Source organism: Papaver somniferum, chromosome 1 (assembly GCF_003573695.1).
Source record: "Papaver somniferum cultivar HN1 chromosome 1, ASM357369v1, whole genome shotgun sequence".
In the NCBI taxonomy this organism is placed as follows: Eukaryota; Viridiplantae; Streptophyta; class Magnoliopsida; order Ranunculales; family Papaveraceae; genus Papaver; species Papaver somniferum.
In genome coordinates this window covers 126,161,174-126,176,747 of record NC_039358.1, presented here as the reverse complement: position 1 = coordinate 126,176,747, position 15,574 = coordinate 126,161,174, and the positions used below count along the sequence as shown (strand labels likewise).

Genomic DNA, 15,574 nt, shown 5'->3' with positions numbered 1-15,574 from the left:
TTTTCCATGTCTACATGGTCCAAAAACTCAAAGTTAGTCAAAAAAAATAATAATAGTGATATGGTCAAAATGAATGAGCAACATATCTTTCCATTACTTTCAAAAAAAAAAAAAAAACACCTACCAAGTCATTCAAATAGTGATGGGAAGAATCTTCAGTTAGAATTTCGTTTGCATCAGGTTGGGAAGACATTAGGCTAGGTGGAAGCACGATCTATCAACCAAAATATCACAACATTAGTCCAAAAGAAGAAGGAAAATTACACTTACTGTTAGATTCTAAGAGCCACAAACCCAACCGTATGTAGCATTCCCAGCCGTAAGATCTTTATTTCCAATCGTAAGAACAAAACTTAATACACAAGAACAATTACGGTTGGAAAATAAAAAATCAATCCCAACCGTAATTACAGTTACGGTTTGGAATTATGAAAAAAACCCAACCGTAAAAGTGCAATAAATACCCATGCAAAAATTATTTACAGTTGGGGTTGGCTAGACATTTTCCCAACCGTAATATGTCTTTTGTCATATTCATAACTAGTTACGGTTTGGAGTTCGTCCAAACCTAACCGTAAATAGGGGTTACGGTTGGGAACAAAGCTTCAACCCAACAGTAGCAGGACCAGTAAGTCGAAAAATCAATTTTTTTTACGTACTTTAGCTAATTTTGAGCGAAATTGAGCTCATGGGAGATAGTTTAGAGGCATACATGTTGATTTTCAACCATTGGTTCTTCACTTTGTCGATTTATTTCTTCAATTGGTTGAGATTCATCATCACTTTGTGTTAAACCCTCTCTACCATCTAACAAATCATCCATCTCTTGGTTTCCAACATGAGGGATGTAAAACTTGTTTTCTCTATCATATATAAAGATTCACCCACCTCGAATTGGTAACTTGTTTCATTCATTTTGGTTGAGTGAATCAAAATCTAGGTTTTGAAATAAATCTCCAAAAAATTTCTTTTTTCTCCTCTCTAGTTTTTCTTCCCACAAAAACTTTGTCCCAGAATTCAAGTATATAACAAAAGAATTCATTAATTTAATTATTATCTAATTAAATTAAAATTAACTAAATAAGGGTTGTTTGATCATTAGAAAATTATTTGAGATAAGGGGTTTTTGAAATTACTTATGAGTGACCCGTTTTTGTTCTATTAGATGGCGCCTCTCTAATTGAATGTGACGCCCCAATAATAATTTTCTTTTAGAAATATCTTCTTGTTTAATGATATAGGTCATCTATTATGGGACAAAATCTAAAAATACATAAGTCATCTAATAGTGGGCCGGACGGAGCATTTTAGAAACAAAAAAGAAAAAAAGAAGAAGCTGCCAACTATGGAATTGTTGACGCAAAAGTAAGTGGGTCAAGAAAACTAGTCTCTCGCAGAGGTGAGTTGGTGGAGTAATCAAACGTGTAAGATTCTTATCGGTTGAGAATGATTAGAAAGATGTCAAATCCAAACCATTCATTCGTCCTTAATTCTAACACATCCATCCATCCGTGTGTTCAGAATTAGGAAGATCTTTTTGGTCGTGTTTGGCCCTGGGAAATTCCTATCCTAGGTTGGGTTATCAAGAAAATACAATAAAAATATGTTTGTCTCACTGCAATCCTAATCTTGAACAGGAACTACTAAATCTTCCTTGATTTTAGGAACCCAAAAAAGTAAGGTTATGGTATTCTCCAAAATAGCTAGGATACCAATATCCTTACCTAGGTTAGGCGGTTATATAGGTAGTTATTTGAATTTTTCATTTTTTTTTATTCATTTTTTGATTAATTTTTATATTTTCATATTTTCTTCCATATAATTTTTTCCTTAATATAAGACTATTTTATAAAAATATGGGGTTAGAGTATGATGAGACAAACATAATATATAATAAACCTGTGATGGATATAATAGAAGGACAAACAACATCTTTACTAATACATCTTATGATAACTCTAGTCGAGTTACAGAAAATTCTTCCCTAGCTAAGTTTTATGTTGTTAAAGTTCCCAAACATGGCCTTTGATGTTTGACAATGTTGACGTACAAAACTCTCTCTCTCTTTCCAAACTCTTCCTGTTTCAGACGGAACTAAGTTAACTTCTATACCAGAAAAATTAAAGTTAGGGAGAAACATAGGGTTTTGATTCTAAACTTCATTTTTTTTTCAAACCCTAATTGTTCTCCCCCCTTTCTTCATTTTTTTTTTCTTTTCAATTTAGGAAGAGAAAGGAATTGTTGTTTATACAGGTATGATCTGGTTCGTCTTAATTACTTTATTTTAGTGTTTCTTTAGGTTTTCAAGATTTTAGTTCAGGTTTATTGTTGGATGAGTAGTGATCGGGTGTTGTTTTTTTCTGTTGAAGTTTGAATTTTTAGCTGATTCCTTTGTGAACTTAGGGTTTTGGGGTATTTTGGCGTTACTTGTGAATTTTGGTTTGATTGGTCGAGTTACCTTTAGTTCTTAACTTATGGGGGTAATCAAGAGGAATTTTTTTTGGTTTTTGTTTTTTGAACTTTTTTGGTTGGTAAGACGACTAGACGAGATCAACTTAAAACCGATCCTTGAATTTTATTCTCTAGTCATGATCAGAATATCCTGTTTCATTTTCTTGCTAGTTTGTGAGAGTTGTTAATTCTGTGTGTTGAGTAATTTAGGGTTTATGTTGTGAAGTATTTGTATAACACCACCGAGATCTTGGAACTGTCACAAACAAATTCTGTTCTAAATTAGTACGTTTTCACGCTGCAGTTGATTACTTGAAGGAAGAAATTCAGTTTGTGGGTTTTTGATTGCTTGAGCTTGATTTGGAACAGTCTAGGAATATGCTTAAAGTCTATGTTTGACTATTATATTATTCGTATCCTAACCTTATGACTGATTCTTTTCATTTCTTTATCTTTATTTTGATAGTATTAGATGATAAACCTACTCAAGGTTGGGAAGGGGAAGTGTACAGAGTTCTCTTTTTGCCGTTGTCATTTCTAAAGAAGAACTTGTACATGATACTTGTATGAATCTAAGTCATGCCAGCATTAAAGATGAAAACTAAACCATGTACGGGTACAGGTCTCCATGTGTGCCACAAGTCAAGTAAAATCTCAAAGAATTCTTCCTCTCAAATCAGATTATCTCAGTACACAGCAGAGTTGGACGGATCTGTTGATAATCATCATGATGGTAGGAAGCTAAACTTTCAAGCTTTTTAAGTTTGAACCTCACAATACTATCCCATGCCTTGTATAGGCTTTTCGATTGGGACATGTTTTACTGCGTTTAAGAAATTTTGGTGTATGTTGGAATTCATCTTTCCGTTTTACACCGAAGTGCTAATAACATTTTTCTCCCCATCCAGTTTAACTTATTTGTCTTGTAGTCTAGCCAAAAAAATAAGTAAAAATCTTGATGGGCAATGCGTAAAAAACAAGTTAAAATTGTCCCTCAAAGTGGACGTCTTAATTATACAGCTTTAGGAAGCTAATTTTGATGAAAATAGAACAAGTTATGTATGTTCTGAGTAGTTAAACAGTTTCTACATTTTTATCACATTTTATATTTACTTGGTTTTGCCTGATTTTGCAGTTTTCTCCGACATCGAAGTGTCCCAGGAAATTGAATGGGATAAGCCTGATGTTGCTCACAGAAACTTGTTGAATGGTGAAGCTTGTTCATTTCCAGAGTCACCACTATCCGCAGTTGAATCTCCTGGGGACGAAAGAATGGTAATAACCGATGATAATTACTGTGGTGGTGTATTTCATAAGCACTTGTGTTTGCTCGTGGTGTTTGTTTAGATTATGGCAGGGGCTTTTTATGGGCTCCGGTTCGGTTTTATTGTTGTGACCTTTCTATTCCCACTCCTCTTTTTTGTGAAACTTTTTATCAACACATCTTTAAATTATCTGATCTGCTTCTCCGTATGTTTGCTCAATATTGCATTATGGGGTCTGCAGGATTTGGCACCACCAACTTGCTCATCAAACATGGAGACTATCTTTTCTCCTATCTTCGAGTTCAATGAAATCCATTCCAAACCAAACATATATAATTATTCAGGTATTTATTCTCTATTCGTATGCTGTAGTATATGAATGTTGCTTACGTTGCTAGCAGATCTTGTGCACATGTTGAGGAGATTGCTTTCTAGTTTAAATATGTAAACATCTAAGAATAACCTATCACCCTGATGAGGTGGGTCGTAGGTTGGAACAGTGGTCATGGCTACATCCTTAACTCCTTATAAGGAGTTAATTTGTGGCAATTACGGGGTTCAAACCCCTACCTCCGCAGTGGGAGGGAGCATACCAACCATCAGACCGCTTGATGGTTGGCCTGCCAGAAACAGTATAGTGGTTCAGCAGTTATGGCCGGAAACTAACAATTTGTAATACTGAGAATAAATAGTCACTATTAGATGCTATATTAACTGCAAGTGGCTGAAAAGAACATCCATATGCATGCTTCACCCAAACTGCCAATTCAGACTGCTTAGTTATTGATTGTAAAAAGAGTTCTCTCTTGTGAGAACTGTGCCTTCCTGAAGCATGTTCTACTGTTTGTTTGATAAGGGTTTTTAAACAATTACTGAAAAAGTTACCATGTCCTCTGGTCTCTAAATTCAGTTCTTCGTATTTCTTACCTTGAAGGATCTGGGCGTCAAAATTTTGGTTACATATACCTGAAAATGAGATGTATCGTTGATGGTACTTGATGGGCAGACAATTTCCTTTGACCTGTTACTCACATGAGGATAACCGTAACTTTGCATCATCCGACTTTTAAGTATGTTTGTATTTATATGCTAAATTGTGCTGACGAATGGAAAAAGTACTGAATGCTCTTAAAACTAAATTGCCTTGAATAGTCTTTATATAATTTTTTTTTGCTGAAAGCTCTTTATCCAATGTTCTCACGACTCACATTTAATATTTTGCAGCGAAAGATGACTTTATATTTTCTCAATTGATTGCTGACGAGGAAAGTAACAGTGCCAGCAGTAATTCATATGGATACCAAACTTGTAATGTATCGGATTTCCACATTTCGGACATGACTGTGTCTGGTTTACCATTTGATGGAAGTGCAGGATTTGAGGATATTATGGATTCCAATAATTTTTTTGATTACGGATGTTCTGTTGTTCCTGATACAGTGTTTGATATGGCTGAGAGATACATGATACTTCCTTTCCTTGAGGAAACTGGGGAAACAACCAATATTTTTGACAAGCGGGCATGTGAAGAAGAAGAGCAAGAGGCCTCGATAAACTCAGATGATTCTTGCTTATATCTAGCAATCCATCAGTTGAAATCTTGTGATGAACAATCTAATTTCAACTCTCACTCGGTTGTCGGTGTAGATGAAGTAGACTGCTTTGATCCACACTTGTTCCTTAGAAATCTGCCTGATCTTTCTGATGTTGTTCCATCTGTGTGGCCCTTACTGCTCCCAAAAGAAACTCGGAAACGGAAATCAATCACTCTAGTACTGGACTTGGATGGTAAGGAACCTCTTAATGTTATGTATTTTTGTACACAGAGACTGGTGTGAAACACGTTCATGCTTATTATTCCCTTTTGTAAAAGAGAAGCTACCTTCTTTTATTCTTGAAAGAAAAAGAAAAGTAACATACTCTCTTTTCTTACAAAGAGAAGTAACTCATATCTATGAGGCAAACTTTTCCAAATTCTTATTGGTTCGTTTTACAACTAGTTTTCTTAAAAGTGTGCTCACTCTGGCTTTATTCCATATGTATTATTACAGAAACACTTGTACACTCTACCCTGGAACACTGTGATGATGCTGATTTCACATTTCCAGTTTTCTTCAACATGAAAGAACACACTGTGTACGTTAGACAGAGGCCATACCTTAAGCCATTCTTGGGAAAAGTTGCAGAGATGTTTGAAATCATTGTCTTCACAGCAAGTCAAAGTAGCTATGCCGAACAGCTACTTAATATATTGGATCCGAGTGGAAAGCTCATTTCTCAACGAGCTTACCGTGAATCTTGCCTTTTCTCAGATGGTAGCTATACTAAAGACTTGACAGTTCTGGGAGTCGATTTGGCAAAGGTTGCCTTAATTGATAACTCTCCACAGGTACTGTAATCTCTCTTGTTTCATTTGAATGATGGTTGGCTCTGTTTGATTTATCATCCGATTAACTGTATTATGTAGGCTAGCACCCATTTACCGTACCATTATCAATTCATGACCATTCATTATTAACTCCCACGCTGCCAATAGGTTTGGTCATAATCGCCATGAAAAATGTGGTTTATAATCTTAAACAGAGAATCAGACTTCTTTTTATTCTGAATCTTTTTTATTAATATTGAAACAAGTCTACTGATTATGATATTGTATCATAAACTATCAACTGAAGTAAGCGCTTGAGTAGGACCATCCACTTATGTTCTCCTAACTGTTAAGTCCTGCAAGAAGCTAAAAATGGTGGTGTCTAGAAGTGGTCCGATAAATGTTTGTTTTCATTATCTTTAGATTACGCAAACTAGATAATAAGTAAGCCAGTGGTGATTTTGTTTTAATATCATAAACTTCGCAGTGGTGCGTATCCGTATTCATTGGGACCCTTTGCTGTGCTATGTCATATTTATGCATTCTAGTTTAACATTTCTTTCAGGTTTTCCGGCTGCAAGTTAATAACGGGATTCCTATCAAAAGCTGGTTTGATGACCCATCTGACAGAGCATTAGTTTCATTACTACCGTTTTTAGAGACTCTGGTGGATGCAGATGATGTTCGCCCTATCATTGCGCAAAGATTCAGTAATAACCAACAGCAATAAGGAATAGTAACAAGAGTAGTAGCTGCGAAGGAAGACGGGTTTTCAGCTGTCATGGATAAATCAAGTAAAGCAACACAAACCTTACCCTCGCTTCCCCTCCCCACCCCTAAAAAATAGAACCCTCATTATACTTAATCATAGAAAGCAAAGGAAACAAAAATAATGTATAGATAGTATTCTTGTCTGTCACGTCAGTTCGATTAAGAAAGTTCAGCTATTGATGACTTGACATTGTCTGGTTCTTCTATTTTCTGAATTTTTTGTTTTACTGCATAAAGCTTCTTTGCAAAAAGAGCTATATGCAACTCCAGTGTCGAGATTAGGTAGGTAGATAGTTTGCCTGAGAGAATGCTTTGTTGTCTGTCTTTTTTGTTTCTTAACATTTGTGCAGATAAAATGTATCATTAGCTGATTTGCCCTAAAGGGTGTGTATAGGTTGTTATGCTATGGATTTTGTGTTTTCGATTGGACTTGCAATAATAGCTTGTATTGATATTAAATTTAGTATTTGAATGGCACGAGTCACATGACTACGGTCATGAAGTGAATGTAAGAGAGTATTGGAGGTTCTTTGTAATGTTATATATTGAACATAGTTTTGGACCATTCTCACTAAACATTAGATAAAAGTTACATCACTAGCCAGAGGTACAGAGATGCAAGATATGGGATTATCCCACCATTCTCTTATGATACAAGGCTTGTGGAGTGATTTGGCTAGACAATCAGCCATCTTATTACACAACCTAGGTACATAAATACATTTCCAGTTATTCTTTTTATTCCATAAATTTACACACTTAGTCAAATGAGAAGAAGATTGCTACGGTGGAAGATGCAAACCTTCATTTACGGACAATACTAAACTTTATTGACAGATTCGGAGATAACCTCATTCCAACCTTTTACTTTAGCCCATTGCATAGTTTCTAGTAACTCCCTAGTTTCAGCTTGATGTGCATGAGCTACGTTTATAAGTATTCCCTTTGAAGCAATATGATTTCCTGTAGAATTTATGGCGTGTTTGGTTGGTAGGAAGGGAATTTTATTCCCAAAGGAGGGGGAATCCTAAACCCACCACTCCCATGGGTTTAGGATCCCTAACTTTTGGGGAATCCTATTTTTAACCAGTCTCTAATCCTATTTACCAAACATGGGAATGGAATAGTATTCCCGGGAAATTGATTCCATTCCACCCAACCAAACACGCCACTATATCATACAATTTCCAGCCAAATAAAAAGGTTTATGAAATGATGCATCTACATTAACTCTTAAATGTCTAGTAGAGGAGGGTTCCAATGATAATCACGTCCTACAAGGTGTCTAGCATTTAACACATGTTGATGCCTGATGAGGAAGTAATGTAGTAATAGTAGCTAGATGGAAGTAATGGAGTAGTAATAGTAGCTAGATATTTGAAAAGAGGATGTAATACAGAGTCAGAAAATCACTTGACATTTGTATTTCCAAACGTTCCAAATGATTGCAATTATTCCGTGAATTTAAGGAGAGACAGAGTCAAAGTACGACAAAATCCGGTAAAAATCAAGTATTAATCCATTCCTAAAGATGATGGTGTTGTTGTAGCCGAAGAAAATGTTGCGGAAGAGACAGTTGCAAAAGGATAAGTGAATTCAAGATGATTTTTTTTCTTTAAAGCATAAATTGAAGATGATTAATGTCTTCTCCATGATTTGTGTTGCATAAAAGAAAAGAAAAGAAACTTCAGTGACTACAAGTATATGTCTCAAATCATATTTTACTGGAATTGCATTGTCAAAAAGCTTCGATGTGAAAATTTATGAGGCATATTCCAATGCACCATGTCAAAAAGATTTATTTGACATGCCACATGGCATGTCAAATGAGTTTTCCCACTATGATAGATATGACAAATTTTATTAAAAAAGATTTTCCCTAATTTCTAGCCCCTTTTTTCCTAGTTCTCATCCCTTTCACAATTGTTAAAATCGATCCATTTTTTAATTCCGTTTTTTCCTATGTACCATCCAATAAAAGTCAAATTAACACTATGACTATCGCTTTTATTTGTTTCTTCGTCATTAAATCCCTCTTTTTCATTAAACAAAACAAAAATCTATCAAACTAAAAATCCTAAGATGGATTCTAAACCATTTTTTTTCGAAGACCCATTAATGGAAAATTAGGGAAAAGTATCTCAGCCAAGTTTAATCGGGTTATGTAATCACAGTGGAATCCACTTTACGAACAAGGCGTAGTTAATTAGTCACATGAGCAGGGTAATCTTATATGATCAACCGATTAATGAACAAGGTGTAGTTAATAAGGTGTAGTTAATTAGTCACGTGAGCAGGGTAATCTTATATGAGCAACCATAGATCAACCAATTGCAGTGATCATCTAATTACAGTAAAGTACTAATAACACTTGAACTAATGTGTATGTACCACAATATGCTAATCAAATCACACCGTTTATGATACGGTATATACAATAGGGTTTAATCAAATTATCATAAAAGATAATAACACACACTTCAGTAGCGTATGCTTCCAAATCCCATCAGACATGAAATCGGTGTAACATTCAATCGGTATAGTGTAAATCGTTAAGACAATATATGCTCCAACTAGTCCGAAGGAATATGATGCCCTAGTCCGCCATTTTTAATATGTGGCCAATATCGCACAAATAATGCTCGATGGTGGAGAATGGAGATGATTGATTGTCTTTTTTTTTCTTCTTTTTTTTGTTAACTTTAGGTTGATTTTATTATTGGGTGTAAATAAAAAGTCAATGGATGGTATTTAGGACATATAGAATTTAAAATGAGTGGTACTTAGGATAAATGGGGATAGGATTTATGGGGGATGGGAAATAGGGAACCTAGAGATGGGAAATAGGGAAAATCTTAAAAAATATATTTGTATTTGTATGCTGGGGTATTTATAAACAATTTACTATTATAATATATTCAGTGGGACCCTTTAGATATAAATATATATTAGAAAAGTGAAAAAGTAGGAGAGAATGAGAGATTATATATATATATATATATATATATATATATATATATATATATATATATATATATATATATATATATATATATATAATTACTCGGAGATAAAAAGACTATCGCTGGAGATGGAAAGACCATCGAGCGATGGAGTCTCTATTGCTCACTGGAAATTAAGTCTGTCGTGTATGCCTATACGTTATAATTGACATATAGGCATATATGTTTGGCACTTTGGCATACCCATAGTGGGAGCATATATGGAAAAATTTGATGTTTGCCATGTGCATAGGAATAGGCCTATGGTATCTTAGATTTCCTCAATGTCAACCAGAAAGTAATGTTGAAAGAAGAAAGACGAGTAAACTGTGAGATAATGATACATAGATGGTGATATGTTGATTTGGTAATGAACACTCCACTTGAAGTAAGTGACCATATAAAAGTATCTTGATTTTACATAAAAATTGGAATAGTTAAGATATAATTTACATGTTCATGAGTACATAGTCTCTTAAAAAAGCGATACTCCATTGAGCAGTATCAAAATCAATTAGTTGTGACACTCATGATAATCTTTTATATTTGAATCTTCCAGCTTGTATAAAGTTGTTTTCTCACTTAGTATCCAGTTTAAGTTCAAATGTTGATATTGGCACCAGTTCCAATTTGCCATTTGCCAAACTGATGATCAATCTGTAATCCATGAGATAGACTTTGCCAAATCCAGCTAGCATTTTCACACTTTGGAGGGTTCATATTTTAAATCATGAAAATGAAGATATTTACTCTTAAGTACCTGAACTATGGTTCTATTGGTAAATGAATCAAATTTCCAAGTAAGGTTAGCTAACAATGCAAAGTTGTAGTGATTTAATTGCTTCAATCCCAAACATCCATGTCTTTTGGAAGACTTAACTTATTCCAAGAAATGAAATGTCTCTTGTTCTGATGAGATGAACACCAATGGTTTCTTTATAGTTGATCCAATTGTTGAATAATTGTATCTGATAATTTATGAACCTGCATATGGTATGTACCCATTGTACTTAAGATGAAATTCAGTTGTTTAGTCTTACCAATTGGATTGATCAGTTAGTTTTTCCATCCTTGTAATTTGGAATTCATATTATCTATAATGAGTTGACAATTTTGAAATCTTGATATGTGCATCATCAAAGTTATACCTAAACATTTCTCTCTTAAACCCATAGTTTTCGTTTGAAGAATATTTTCCATATTATTTATGATATAAGGAGCCACATTATTGCTGAAGAAAATTGTAGATTTTGCAAATTGATTGATTGACCAGAAGCAATATTGAGTTGTTGAAATATATATTGAAGATGTCTACGATGAGGTGGTGAAGCTTATAAAAAAAGTTATTAGTGAAGAATAAATGACTGGTTTCTGTGTTATTCTTTGTAACTTTGGTTCCTTTCAAATGACCTTGAAGAATTTGATTTTGAAGTATCAAAGAAAAAGCCTCATAATAATAAGGAAAAGATATAGTGATAAAGGATCACCTTGTCGAATTCCTCTTGTTATAGTGAAAGATGCAGTAGGACTTCTATTGATAAAAAGAGAGATGTTTGTTGTTATAATACACTACTGCATCAATTGTACACAGTCCTGATGAAAACCAAGCTGAAGAAGGTTATCTAATAAAAAGGGCTAGTCTAATCCGTTGAAGGCTTTCAACATATCAAGCTTGAGACCTATAATAAGACACTTTACCTTTTCTCTTGTTCTTTGTAGAATGAAGTAACTCATGTGCAATGATAATATTGTTTTGAATGTGTTTACAATAAATATAAGCATATTTATTTTGAATGCTTGGAATTCTAACAAAACAGGTTATGTAGCATTTATTTTTTTATGACAAGTTGTCTAATGCTAGACACATATTATCTCAATGGATCAAAACTACTTTTGGCCAAATCAGTTCAAAAATTACTAGTCTGCAACAAGAATTGTCCCATCTACAAACAACTGATGTACAAGGCTGCAACACTGTTGAAATTATGAAGTTGGAGAAAGAGATTGACTTACTTAATGAAATTCAAGCAAGTTCTAACAGACAAAAATCCAGGGATCAATGATATGGGATAAAAACTCTAAGTTCTTTCATATTAGAGCTAACAGAAGAAGAATCAGGAACATAATAGACTCTTTACAAGCACCAGATGGTACTTGGTGTCAAGAAAGAAGCTCCATTGAAGATCTGTTGGTCTCCCATTTAAAAAAAAATGAGTACTACTTTCCATCCAGCTGACATCTCTAGTTTTCTTCAATACATTCCTTAATGCATATCTGACTAAGATAATGGAGATTTGATTGCAATACCCACTGATGCTGAGATTTATCAATCTTTAATGTCCATGGAACCTTGGACTTCTCCTGGACCTGATGGTTTTCCACCAGGTTCTTATCAATCTCAATGGTAGTTAATCAAAGAAGATGTTTGCAGCACTGTGAAAACATTTTTCAGATCTGGTTTTCCTCTCAAGAAGCTAAACCACACAAGAATAATATTAATCCCTAAGACTTCTTCATCTCAAAAACCAGAAGATTTCAGGCCAATAGCTTTGTGAAACACAATGTACAAGTTAATATCCAGGATAATTACTCTAAGACTCAAAAATCACATGGTCAATATAATATCTCTTATGCAATCTGCATATCTACCAGGAAGGTTAATCTCAGAGAAAATTTGTTTGGTTCAAGAACTAGTGAAGGCTATGAAAAACAAAAAAGGAAGAACAAGTCATCTGGCTCTAAAGATGGACATGTCCGAGGCTTTTGATAGATTAAAATAGTATTTTCTAATGGATGTCTTGAGAAAATTTGGCTTATGTGAAAAATTAAGTCATCTCATCATGCAATATATAAGCACCACTCAGTTTGAAGTTATGATAAATGGCTATCCTTCAGAAGTTTTCAAACCTACGAGAGGCATCATGCAAGGGGACCATGTTTCCCCTTACCTATTCATTCTTGCCACTGAGGCTTTCTCTAGACAACTTAATGTTCATGAACAAAAGAACAAGTTAACTGGTATGAATATTTCTAGATCAGCTCCAAAAGTCAATCATTTGTTGTTTGCTGATGATTGTCTTCTTTTCTGTAAGACAAATCGAGTTCAAACTAATAATCTGCTTCATGTCATAAAAGAATTCAGTGATTGTTCTGGTCAACTTATCAACTTTCACAAGTCAGCTGTGTACTTCAGTAACAACATGAATCCTTCAAACTGTTAGAGCATAGCTCGGTTGAACCCACTAAGCGTTGGTATGTCAAGTTTGGTTGTCATATTTTAGTGAGCCAGTTGATGGTAGATTTTCAACAAAGGGAAAAACCGTAAAATCATGAGGCATGTTTTTGACACGGCTTTCCGGCATGCAACGATTCATATTTTACGAAGCCATGATGAATATGTTTTCGAAAAGCCCCACTAGTTGAGCGATTCGATCCCTGGCATTTCATCATGACCTCTATGCAGAATAACATAATTGGGCAGTTCTCCATAGATTGAGAGCTTAATGCCTTCAGGACGTCGGTGACACTTACTGTTCCCTGACTGTAGGAGAGAAACCCACCTCCACACAGAAGAACGATTAGGAGGTTCTCCGTAGATTGAGAGCATTAACGCCTTCAGGATGTCGATGACACTCACTGTTCCCTGATGTGGAGAGACCGTGTATAGATTCAGGTGGTTCTCCGTAGATTGAAAGCAATAACGCCTTCAGGTCGTAAACAACACCCATGACTCCCTGACTATGCACCATTCAGAATGGATGTGACGCTTTAACTGACTAATATCTTTTCTGCAATAGATTAATTTTTTCGTGACATTCACCACTGAATTCCCAGAATGGTCTATTATTGCTCTTATTCCATGGTTGAATCCACGGCCTGATCCCATGGAATGGCAATAACAATTGCTCTTACTCCATGGTCGAATCCAAGGCCTGATCCCATGGAATGGCAATAACAATTGCTCATATTCCATGGTCGAATCCACGACATGATCCCATGGAATGACAATAAACAATTGCTCCGATTCCATGATCGAATCCACGACTTGATCTCATAGAATGACAATAAACTACTATATTATCTCATTATTCCGATTTCATGATCGAATGCACGGCTAATCTCATGGAATGGTAATAGATAATTTTATTACTCCGATTCTATGGTCGAATCCACGATCCCATGGGATGGTAATGCTTGTTTTATTATTCCGAATTCGTGGTCGAATCCACAGCTGATCCTATGAATTGATAATAAATAACTACTCATTTTTATTGCTCCCTTTCATGAATTATTCTCCACTGAATTTCATGAATTAGCAATGAATACTCAACAACCGGGCATCTGGATCATCACTGAGTAAGCCCCACAAAAATGGTGCAAGTGTAGTCGACAATGATGCACGACTGAGCACCCAGGTGCACAAACGAGCATCTAAAACTATGGATAGATGAGGAATCCTACGCATAAAAGGAGAAAACAACAAATAATAATAAAATAATAAGAGGCGCCCAGGGGGCCGGGCCCACCAGCCGTCCGACCATGCCCTAGCCGTGGCCGGTCCCATGCCTCTTCCATTATTTTTCCCTATTTTGTTATTTTCATGAACTCATGAAAAACTCCTTCAATTTAGCAACTTTCCTTGTTTGTGCAAAACTCATGAATTCCCCATAACTTCGTGGATTCACGAAAATATTATTATAAAATAGGAAAAGTTGTGCGAGACTGGGCAACCTAGCAGGTCGGCCATGCCTGAGCCGTGGCCGGTCCCACACCTCGCAATCCCTAGATTTTTATAATTATTATTCCCTAATCTCATGAAACTCCTCCGTTTCAACAAAAACTCATGGATTCTCCATAACTTCACGGGTTCATGAAAAATAATATTATAAAATAGGGAAAGGTGTACGGGACCTGGCAACATAGCCAGCCGGCCATGCCCTATCCATGGCGGTCCCACACCTTGTAATCCCTAGTCTTTTATAATTATTATTTTTCTCAATTCATGAAACTCTTTGGTTTGAGCAAAAATCATGATTTCGTTATAACTTCTCAAATTTTGCTCGAATCATGAAAAACCAAAAGCCAACATGGTCAAACGACCGGCTAGCCTCTCACGACAATTTTAAATGTTAGAATACTCTTATTTTAATATTTAAAAAATATTGATCAATTGAGCATACATGCTCATTCCAACAAAAATCAAGAATTTCAGTCAAGATGAAACTCTTCTGAAAATTCACAATGTTGCTCGAACGCATATCAGAAAGTACTGAAACTCTCAGTACGGAGACATGGACACCACCGAAACACGTGCATGCCTTCATGACCGACCAGAGTCATCCCTAGGGCTTGCACAAAGCCGGTCCCACACGTTTTCATAATTCTGACCTAATTTGCTCAATTGCTCATATTGGGCCCAAACTCTCTCCAACCAACCTGGGGATTGCTCAAACGGCCGACAACTGGTCCCGTGGCCACCAAGAACCGGTTTCATGCCCTCTTGGTCGGTCCCCATCATCCATACTTAGGTATTATCACCTAATGTTGAATCCAACAATATTTCAATAAACGATGAAACCGGCATTTAATCATCATTCTTTCACCAATCCTCCAACTAAGGACCCTGGTGCATGCTCACTCGAGCACTGTGCACCACATGGACGCCTATCATTACATGTGGTCGGTCCCTCTATCACTCATGACCTATTTTCAGCGAT

The 15,574-nt window shown here is 35.6% G+C and overlaps 1 protein-coding gene across 2 annotated transcripts; it reads left to right on the top strand.

The window, feature by feature from the left end:
- The first annotated feature begins 1,921 nt into the window (after window positions 1-1,921).
- On the top strand, window positions 1,922-7,367 carry LOC113299768 (CTD small phosphatase-like protein 2). 2 transcript variants are annotated; one of them, XM_026548862.1, is made up of 8 exons: window positions 1,922-2,253; window positions 2,918-3,184; window positions 3,587-3,726; window positions 3,958-4,060; window positions 4,941-5,024; window positions 5,157-5,504; window positions 5,768-6,105; window positions 6,650-7,367. In XM_026548862.1, the coding sequence occupies exons 2-8, from the start codon at window positions 3,031-3,033 to the stop codon at window positions 6,812-6,814; spliced, it is 1,332 nt and encodes a 443-aa protein (XP_026404647.1). In that variant the 5' UTR covers window positions 1,922-2,253; window positions 2,918-3,030; the 3' UTR covers window positions 6,815-7,367. The 2 variants fall into 2 exon arrangements, with proteins under 2 accessions (XP_026404647.1, XP_026404640.1); XM_026548855.1 differs by having other exon boundaries at window positions 4,941-5,504.
- The last annotated feature ends 8,207 nt before the right edge of the window (window positions 7,368-15,574 follow it).